Raw genomic sequence first — 10843 nt, forward strand, 5'->3', positions numbered from 1 at the left:
CAGAATAAAATATATTATTTAGTTGACATTTATAAACTGAGAAACCAGTGGGAGATACTTGAGTAACTTAGGTTTTGAGAAGTATTAAAATAGAATTTTGGACTCGTTTCATCAACCTCGTCAGTTCTAGGGAAGTCATTCAGTTGTCATCTCTGCCTGCTGGTGGCATTTAGCCTGGAGCCATTTCATCCTGTGCCCAGTAATTTTATAAATAAGACTATCTATAGACATAACAAAATCATAAAGTTATCAGTTTATAGTGAATGTGCTTGAAGCTGTAGGGCCTGAAAGACATGATCACTAAGACATCATGAGAAGGAAGCATGGTTCCTGCAAGTCCACATCTAAATGGGCTTTGACTCCAAACCAGCAGGTTCATATCTGTAATTCCTGTATGATTTAGCATGTAAATAATTTGTAGCTAAGATTGTACCTCTTCACTCTTTTTTTTTTTTTTTTTTTTTTTGAGTGTTTGGCATCAAATAGAGTCTCAGGGAACAGTAAACATGAAGGGGTATGCACTCAAAGACTGACGAAGTCTTATCTGCTCATAATGAATTACCTGGAAAATTTCTTCTATTATTACATTTAGGTTTTATGGTGGTTAGGAAAGTTGTTGAGGATGGATGAGGGTAGAGAAATAAGAGTCTGATGAGAAGAAGGAAGTATGGAGACATTGTAAATAGTTGATGTTCTGTAAGTAGTAATTTAGTTCCACTTAAAAATTGGTAGAGACCCAAGAAGTTTAATTTTTTCATGGATGCCATATTATGAGTAGAAATTGAGGTATATAAATTACTAGGGGAGAGTGACCAGAAACTCTCATGATGGAAGAAGGAACTAGACAACAGTCCCACTAGAGTTCTTCTTGAACTGAACTTCAGGGAAGTATGACTCTTACTAGAAACGACCTTGACTGTTGCTCTTAGATTCTCAATGTTGTAAAATTTGACTTGCTTGCTTGAAGAATCACACAGATGCGTAAACCTCTGGATGTTCTTTGTGGGAGCTCCTGTAAGTAGAGAAATTTACAGAACTGAGTTATAGCTTGGGTGGGAGAGTCAGACATTTTTGGTTCTCATTATAAATAAATATTGTATTTTACTTTTTTGTTCTGATTACAGCATCTTCACAACTATTTCACAGTGACCCTTGGAGTACCTGCTTGGTGTTCGTACGTCTTTTTCGTTGTAGCCACCTTGATTTTTGGCCTTCTCATGGGTCTGGTAAGGGATGCTGCCAGTCTTTTTTCCTCGTCTTTAAAGCCAGTTGGTTTCATGCAAAACTAGAAAGCAGCCAAGAAAAAAAAAGCACATGAACATCATTTTGTGTATAGTCTAGTCAGTCAGATAACATTGGCTTGTTTGATACTGCTTCCAGTGGTAATTTGAGATATCATGGGAAATTAATTAAATTATTTTCTCTTAATCCTGTCCCTTAAATATTCTGAAGATAGGTGCTACCCAAAACACAGCTATGATGAAAGAAGAAATAGAGACTTGCTTGAATTGATAGTTTCCAAGATAACCGAGCCAGCTGTGAATTCACGCACTGCCTGTGTGATTAGAACACCGTGGTGCTGAGGCCAGAGCTACGAATTTGCTCCTTGGGTGAACAGAATGGCTTTTCCTGTTCATGTCCTCAAATTGAAACTCTGATTCTTATCAGTTGCTTATACATAGACTGCAGTTTTCCCAAGGTGGATTCTGTAAGATTGGGTGGATAAAAGATACAGTCGTTATTGTGTGAAAAAAATAAGATGCAAAACACATCACTGTGTCGTCTTTGGGTATGAGAATCACTGTCCAGTAGGCACCTGTGCTTCTTCTTCCTGGGGCTTTTAGGTGAGGGTTGGGGTAATACATTTATTTGCTTAACTATATAGGCAACTTGAAGTGTTTGGGCATGTTTTACTCTTGGTTGTGTGTGTGTGTGTGAGTGAGTGTGTTCAAATCTTTCTCTTTACCTATACTTGATCAATCTGAGCTTTAAACTCTAAAAAGTTCTTAAAAGTCTTTATACTATATGTTAATCACATAGCTCTTAAACACTGTATGAGAGGAATAATTGACAATTACTAAGAATTTATATAAAAAGGACAACATTTTAGGTAAGTTTGTGTTAAAGTCTATCCTTACATTTATAATGTATCTCGTCTCTTTAGCAAGATCTTTTTTAAAAACAAGCTAAAAATGTTAGCCTTTATAGCAAGTCATAACGTGGTACTACAAAGTTATGTTCCAGGGAGCCAAAGAGACTCGATTTTATTTTGCCATGAACACGCTTACCTCATATTATGGTTTATATTTGAGATTTGACTCCTGATACTAACTTCCTGGGTGGGGACAGAACTTAGATATGTCATTTGTTAGGTCCTGGGTATGTTCCATTCTGCTGCATTAATCTTACTGATAATTAACGTGTCCCGAATACTCTGGCCTAAAATGGTTTGACTTTGGATATAAATGTACTTTCCCATCTACTGTCTGCTGCTAGACTTTTCTAACAGCATAAATGTGAGGCTCTTGTAGGGGGAACAGTATGAGATCCTGGGCAGTTCTGAGATGGAGCTATGGAGAATGTAGCTCGAGTGTGGGCCTATTGGAAGACCATTGAAAACTCTTCTTAGCATAAAGAGTTTTAGAATTTTATCTTTGAAGTTGACTTGAAGTCCAAAAGTCAGGCCTGCCTAGACCCTAAGTATATTTGGAAACTTAGTCAGATAATCAGCATAGGAAAGTTATTAGAGGTTTGACCTGAAGAAAGGAGTTGATTCTAAACTGCTGAAGTGACTAAGTGATACAGACTGTGGTTTCTTTATAAGGCATTGGGGAGAGAACGTTACTTAAGGAAATAATTTCAAAGCAGTGATAGACTCATACATTTTCTGATAATATATTCCCATAAAATAGCAAACACATTTCTCTGCTCAGAATGCCTTTTCTATAACTGTAATATGAGTTAAACACAGCAGTTAGCATTTTTGCCTTCAGCGAGGTCTCCAGGTGAGCAGTTTGTTGCTGTGTGTCACTTTTGCCGTTACCTGGGGGCTGAAGGCGAGGCCCAGCACACAGCCATGTGAAGCTTGGTCCTGCTGACCTTGGTGGGGTGTGGGGGGGGGGTCCTTCCCTCTGTGAGTCTTTATGGAGTTTAACTTACGCGGTGGCCAGGAGGGGCAGGATGTTTTCCACAGAAGTGATTTCCTGATCAAGTCATTGTTTCTCATAAACCTAGTACATTTCTTATTTTTTCCCTAATTTTAAAAGATGAAGAGTCAGAACAAGGCTGCTGGTTTGATTTGTGTTTACTCTCTTAACTGAGCCTAGTAATGGTTGAAGTATTTTACTAAATGTTACTTTTCACATGTAAGTATATGGCTCAGTTTATGTATTTATTTTGTTTTATTTTTAGTGTTTTAATCTGACAGCTCCCCCTGCGTAGGGCTCAGTTTTAGAAATGTATATACTTTGGATTTTTTGCATCTTAAACCAGTATGAGAGCGCTCCTTCAGTGCATAGTCCGTGTATGAGATCACCGGCAGCACCGTTTTCTGACACCAGAAACTGCTTTGAGGGTGGAAGACGGTAAAGCTCTAGGCAGGCGGGAAGCGGCGGGAAGCCAGGCGGGGTGCTTGTCAAACCTGACCATGACTTTGGGTTCTTTAACCTGTTAGAGCTCCTTAAAAACACAGATTTACGACGTCCTATTCCTATTTTAAAGCCTGGGCAGCTGTGCAGAGTGTAGGTGAGGTCCAGGGGGGCCTGGGAAGCCCTTCTCAACAGGTACCTTCTTGCTGTGCGGGGTCTCCGTGTTGCGTGTGCTGGAGGGGTGGGCGCGGGGAGGGTGTAGAGAGGGCCCGGCCCGCCCAGCTGCAGCTCGCTTTGCCGTGTGGCGGCAGGTTTACCGCGGGCAGAAAGTGGCTCAACGCTGCAGTCAGGGCTGGAGGTGGAGCCAGTCAGCCGCTGTCTCGGTAGGATTTAGCTCGCAGCCTTGATGTGTTTTCTCAGTTTGTTCCTGCAGGAGTTTTTTATGGCACTCTAAAGAATTCCACACCCTGAAATATTCTTCCTCACGATCAGGGGTTACCCACTGGTGAGGCACAGTCCATATACAGAATGATTTTATTTTTCAAAATAGTGTTTTTTAAAAGGTTGTTTTTGACTTGGCTGATAACGTCTGTTTTCTTCTACCTGCTTCATGCATCTGTTTTTAGTGGGCTGTGTGTACACACTTGACTTTGTGACCCCTGTTCTAAATTAGTAGTGTTTCCCTACATTGTATCACATTTCAAAAATAGGGAATTCTTAATTATCCCCTTGTCTTTCTTGAGGACTTCTGACCAACTGCTGTATATTTGTGAATATTTGGTTACAGAAGCAGGGCTGAACTTTGAGGTTACTTGATGATAAATGTGCTGTCTCCTCACTGTAAAATCACTTTTCCCCTCTAGGTCTTGGTGGTAATATCAGAGTGCTTCTCTATGCCACTTCCACGACATTTGTCTGAACATTCTGGTACGTATGACACGTTTATGAGATACAGCATTTTTGGAATTCTTGGTTTGCGCTTTTGTGCTCATACAGGTAGTGGATTTTTCTTCCGATTTGCTGGGTGACCAAACTGTCACCACTACCAAACTCCTTGAAGTATGTCTAGATTGATTTGAACAAGAATTTTTTTCTTCCTCTCTTAAATGAGGGACTATTTCATCTTGGCAATTGCTTTTTACCTTGAATTGTATGCCCTTCATTAATCAGCTGACAACTTTTTCCTTCATTCAAACTGAAATGAGAAGGGAGGGAGGGGAACTCACACTTACTGAGTTTCTGCCGTGAACCAGTAATTTTCCTAAGTCTTTTAAACCAGTCTCCCCAAATCCTTTCACTACTTCACACTGTTTCTGGGACCAGGTAGCCCTCGATTTGCCTGTTTTTATTCCTATTTTTTTGTATGAAGACTTTTATGAGACTTTGTTGAATTTTATGTGGCAGTTTAACTAAATAAGCTTATATTTCCTTTTATTTCTTGAGGTTTTTGAGGTTTTGAGACTTCCATAGATAATTATGAAATATATTAATGTTCCTTAGAATTCTAAAAAGTAACAGAAGCCCAGTTGAAAACAACTTAGAGGGAAAAAAGGAAAATGTATTCGCTCTGGTAACTTAAAAATCCGGGGATCTTCTGGCTTCAAGCACAGCCCAGGGGGTGTTAGGTTTCTGTTCCCATGGAGCTGGTTCAGTGGCTCAGCAGGCCCATCTCACGGTTTATCAGCTTAGCCATCCCTGCAGAAAGAGGAAGCTTTTCCTCCTGACTCTGGCCAAGGCCCCTGGGAGGTACTGATTGGCTCGGCTTAAGTCACGTTTCTGATCCAATCACCATGACCAGTGAGTGGGTCACTGAGCATTCTACAGGGTACCACATTAAAAACAAAAAGGAACCTTTGCCCTCCCTGCCCCCGGGCTCCGCCAGAGTCAGCATGGTCAGGGAAGCATTCAGAGAGAGGGGGAGAAGCCCTGGGTGGGGTGAATGCCAGCCAGAGATCTGTCCTGTGTGATAGTAGAGTTTCAGGATGGAGAAAACTGTCACATGCCCCGTTGTTTCATTCCACAGCTGAATGCACTCTCAATTGATTGCTGAATGACCTTTTATTTTTATATTTTTATTTTATTTTTATGGAGTAGTGGGGATTGAACTCAGGACCTTGTGCATTTTAAGCATGTGCTCTACCACTGAGCTAATAAACCCACCCCCTCTGAATGACCTTTTTAAACTGATTTATGGTGTTATATTGGTTTCAAGTGTACAACATAGTGATTTGAGATTTTCATAGATTATACTCCATTTAAAGTTATTTTAAAATGCTGGTTATATTCCCTGTGCTGTATATGATACCCTTGTACCTTATTTATATTATGGCTTGTAATTTGTACCTGTCCCCTTCCCCTGTCTTGCCTCTCCCTTCTGGTAACACTAGTCTGTTTTCTGTATCTGTGAGTCTGTTTCTGTTTTGTTATATTCATTTGTTCATGTTAGTTTTTAGATTCTGCCTGTAAGTGAAAGGATACAGTATTTGTAAATGCCCATTGTTTACTCAGGCTGTTCCCCTCTCTTGCCTCCACAGGGCAGACTCTGAGGTCAGAGGAGGCTCACGCAGCTGAACAGTTGCAGGATGCAGAGGAGGAAAAAGAGGATTCCAATGAAGAAGAAAACAAAGACAGCCTTGTAGATGAGGAAGAAGAGAAGGAGGAGCTGGGTGACGAGGACGAAGCAGAGGAGGAAGAGGAGGACGGCCCCGCCGCTGGTGCGGATGAGGAGAGTGGTGCCGCCCAGGACCCGGCCCCGAGAGAGGCCCGGGAGGACCTGGGGCCAGACGTGGGGCCAGACGTGGGGCCAGACGTCGGGCCAGACGTCGGGCCAGATGAGGCTCTGGACGCCGCCTCCGAGCAGCCCCCTTCAACCGACGCAGAGGTGGCTGAAGACACATTGAGGCAGCGCAGAAGTCAGCATGCTGACAAGGGGCCGTCGGCTTGATGCCAGCATTTCCAACAATACAGACCAGAGAAATACGCCAGCTTCCCTCTGGTCTGCAGGTTAAACTAAACCCTTATTTTTTTCCTAAATGAGCAAGCTTCTCTTAAAAACTGATCTCTAGTCTTGTAGTCTCCTGGCATTGAGCCTTGTGTGTGTTAAGGGGAATCTTTTGGGCATGACAATCAGGATACAGAAAACAAACATGCTGTTAGGATCTGTCTGAGCCCTGGGATGGGCACAGGTTCATTTACTTGGGGCCACAGAGTTCTGAGCAGAGGAAGCTCTCCCCAGCCCTCCTCGCCCTGTTCGTAGACAGCCAATGGGGCTTTGGGCCTCCGAGGTGGGAGCAGGGCATCCTCACAGCACAGCCAACCTGCTTCCTCCTCTTGTATCAAGTGTTTATTGTCAAACTGTAAGATACATCAGGCACCTTAGTACAGGGGTGCTTTTTTAGAGGGTCTTGGATATTATTGTAGAAGAGTGCTTGGAAGTCATCCTGACTGTAAGTCGGCCTTGTCGGGTTTTACTTCTTCCCTGTAACATTTCCACCTTTCCCCCCGTGGGCCTGCGGGCCCCCACGCCCTGCACGGTACTTCCTGCGCGGGACGACTCTGAAGGTAGTCAGCTCGACATCGGCGGCCTCCATCCTGACTTAAGGGCTCAGGTTGTCAAGAAGCCCAACCCCTGAAGCCTTGACTGCCAAGCGTCTCAGATGAAATGCTGTAGCCTTCGGAGATTCAAAAGGAAGTAGGGGTTTTACAGGAGAGATTTTAGTTGTTGTTTTTAGCCAAACTGTAGTGATTTTTTTTTTTCAAAATGTTCCCTTAGCAACATTCCTTTTGAAGCCAGACATCTCCTAAGTCTTGCCGGGACAAGGCAGTCCTGCGAGGAAAGCTTTGAATGCTGTGTTGCTCTGTTTCCATCTCAAGGGCTCCCTGGCCCTTGAGCCACTTCGATAATACCTGAGAAGCCCCTTCTGGTTTTAATTCAGTGATGTGCTTTCGGTGAAAGGATTAGTGAAAGTGAGTGTCTGGAAATGAAAGATTTGGTTTCGTTCCTTTCGTCCTTAATCGTGTAAAGAATTTTATCCCTGTAAATCTCTCAATACTCAATCTACTAAAAATACCCAGGGGGCCCAATGTCTTTTAAAAAATCCTTCCATCTACTTGATTTGTGTTTTAGAATAAATTCATAAAATTTGATTCCCGCCTTATGAAAGATGTCTAAAGTTGATCCTGCACCCCTTGGGTCCAGACAGAATCAGTAGCATAGGTTTATGAAATTCAAAAGGCTGCTGTCGTCTTTAGAAAGAAATACGCTGTGTACTCCTGGCTGTTTAGATAACCCTTACCTTGTGTTAACTCTGAACACGGGCTCACTGGAGTGGGGGGTGGGGTCTGAAACTCAACCCTTGGTGTGGCTGAATGAGCCCGTTGCAAGCCTCACACAAAGAGAGTTTTTATTCTGACAGAATCCATTTTTTAGAGATGGTTATTTTTCATCTTTCCAACTCAGTTCCCTGACAGCCTCATCCCCCAGTACGGCGAAGTTCATTAAGACTGGCCAGTGGTTTTTCTCTTCAGACAGCAGCACGACCTCAAGTCTGAGGCCATCAGAGAACCGAGCGACTGGGAGGGCCTTGCCTTTTGCTCATTTCTTGCCCCTCCTGCTGTCTCGGTCTCTGACACATCCTTGCTCAAAGCGCCGTGGTCCTGAGGGAGGTTCTCAGGGAGAATCAAATGGTGCCTGAGCTGGGCCTGCCCTCCCGTCACTGCATTCCTTTCTTTTCTAATCAGCTGAAACAAAGTTTTCAGAGATCATTAAGGTCAAGTTCAAGGGTATGGGATAAGAAGGGTTTCATAGTTTGACTTTCCTGTGTGTGATCCCTTCCCTACCCCCATGTTGAAATAATTCTCATTTTATTTTAAGTGGAGTATTTGACTAAAGAGGAAGGAATGAAGGAATAGAATCTGCTTTGGCTTTTTATAAATGTAAGGCCAATTTCCAATTGGACTCCAAGTAGTATCTAATTATATAATGAGAAAAATATATTTTCTTTCTCAGAAATACTTAAGAAAATTGGAGGAAGAGGAGAAAACAGTTCGGAGAAGCAGATCCATTAAAAGTCAGAATATCTGGCAATGTGGACCACTTTTCCTGTTTTTATTTTTTATTTTTATTTTTTTTAATATCCTGGCAAAAGATGGGGTTTTTACTAAATGGCCTGATAAGTACACATCTAATTTAATTTCGTTCTATTTGCAGCCTTTAGGTTTTTAATATTACTGAATATAGAACTAAAGGAAGAAAGCCAACCTAAAATAACTAAAATTAGATTAACATGTCAATAGGATTTGATAAATTTTTCCTGCAGATAATATATTTAAGCCAGAAGTCAAGTGCATGAAAACATGATTTTGATTCAAAAAAATAAAAAAAAAAAACCATGGTTCCTTATGTGACAGTATCAGTTATTTAATTATAGAATAGTATTTTATATGTCTCAAAATCAGGTAAGTTAAGTAAAACTGGCTTTCAGAATGGGGGTGTAGTCCTTTATGTGTGAGTTGCTGAAGTGGGATGCCTGTTCATTGATTAGAGGGAAAGGTTAAAACTAGCTCCATTTTCTTAGTTTTTTTTTTTATCATTCATCTCTTGCCAAACCACACCAACTTGCTTAGAGACCTCATGATGCAGCAGCGCACAGGGAGGCCCACTTCCTCCTCTCCCTGTGAGGTGGGAGCACAGGTGGGGTGAGAGGCCTGGCCCGTTCGGGTCTCAGGGCCCCGCACGGCCTGGGTGCGATCTTGGGCACGTGAGCCCTGTCAGCTGCAGGTCTCAGTGACAAAAAGATCCAAAATAACAACTGTAACAAAAAGCAAACAGGCTTCGGACAGGTTGACTCTGACAGTGGGAAAAGCCAGAGTTTGGCTCTTATGGCCAAAATCCTTAATAGCCGTGGCATTGCTCCATGATTTGGGTGGGGGATAAAAATGTCTCTGATGGCAAGTACTCAGTGTGGGACTCTTTATTACCAAGTCCTTTAAGAGTGGAGCCTGTATACTTGCCTTACAACATGGGAAACATTAAAAGAGTCCAAAAAAAGGTAGAGATGATAGGATACACTGAGATTTCAGCATAAAACCTTAAATTGGGATGAAGTGAGAGGAGGAAGGCAGAGACTGGTGCCTTTGCTCATGAGCATCAGTGGTTGGTTTACCTGTGTCCTTCATCCCCGTGATAAAGCACTATTTCTGCCAGTATTACACATGCGTGCTTGGCCCATCCTGTCAGATAGAACATTTTAGAAAGTATTCATGTAAACCTTTTGTGCCAACAGAAGAGTCCTGTCTTGTGTAGTATCTGTTGACCTCAGTCCTATGTTTTGATCCCCTTTAGAAGGTACAGCTTGTCTTAAAACCGAATGTGGAGTCAAGTCTGATGAACCCTGACGGGACGGCTCTTTGGGCATCTTTCCTGAACCAGGAGGTTTGGGTGAAGGACCTTGGATAGTTTCAGACAGGATGCCTGGCCTTCAGATGGCTTATTAAAGTTCCCTGTGGACTGTGACGGTGTATATATGTGACTCATACAACCTTAGCCTGTTTCCGATGCAGTTGAATCATTGTTATTAAATAGCTTCTTCATGCAAGTGCAGTTTTTATACTAAAATTACTGTTTATTTGTACTGCAATACATTATAAGTTGGCTATTTATATCCTTTGTAATAGTCTTAATTTTTTTAGCCTAGTGATACTTATTTTTCTCTTCATCCATGTATGTTTTGCTTCCTCATGTAGCATCTGCAGTAACTGGAATGGGAAACCAAGACGTGTGTCCCAAGCGGTACATTGCCTGAACTGCAGGCCGCCTTGTCACAGGACTGTACATAACCCGTGATGCTGTTCGCTTTCATTTTGTTGTAAATTTCCATTTACACCAAACCTAATGATAATGATAACTAAGTCAAAACAAAACCGTGTATTGCTTTTCATATAAGCATTTCACAGAAGTCATTTGCCTAGGCAGTGAAAAATAATACTTCGTTAAAAAATGATTTTTTGTGTGTCCATCCTCCATCCAGTCTGTTTTCCCTTTCTTTCTCCGTCCTCCTTAACTTGATTTAAAAGCCAAACCATTACCTTTTAGCTGCTTTGGAAAGTTGCACAGAACCAAGAATTAAGTTCAGAGGTCCAAGGCTTCCTCCTCGTCACAGCCATTGTGTTGTCCACAGAATCTCCAGTGTCCTGAGGTCTGGAGGTGACCGGGGCTGGAGCAGAGGGCAAGGGGTTGTTGCTGATCCCTCAAGACA

The 10843-nt window shown here is 42.2% G+C and overlaps 1 protein-coding gene across 1 annotated transcript in view; it reads left to right on the forward strand.

Moving 5' to 3' along the window:
- The window catches only part of TMX4 (thioredoxin related transmembrane protein 4), a 36043-nt gene extending 25455 nt beyond the window's left edge, over positions 1–10588 (forward strand). Inside the window, exons 6-8 of the mRNA XM_074346941.1 lie at positions 1125–1226; positions 4451–4514; positions 6122–10588. Of these exons, the coding sequence (XP_074203042.1) occupies positions 1125–1226; positions 4451–4514; positions 6122–6531 (576 nt within the window). The 3' untranslated portion in view covers positions 6532–10588. The remainder of the gene's footprint in view (positions 1–1124; positions 1227–4450; positions 4515–6121) is intronic.
- The last annotated feature ends 255 nt before the right edge of the window (positions 10589–10843 follow it).

The sequence above is a fragment of the Camelus bactrianus genome, chromosome 19, assembly GCF_048773025.1.
Source record: "Camelus bactrianus isolate YW-2024 breed Bactrian camel chromosome 19, ASM4877302v1, whole genome shotgun sequence".
Lineage (NCBI taxonomy): Eukaryota > Metazoa > Chordata > Mammalia > Artiodactyla > Camelidae > Camelus > Camelus bactrianus.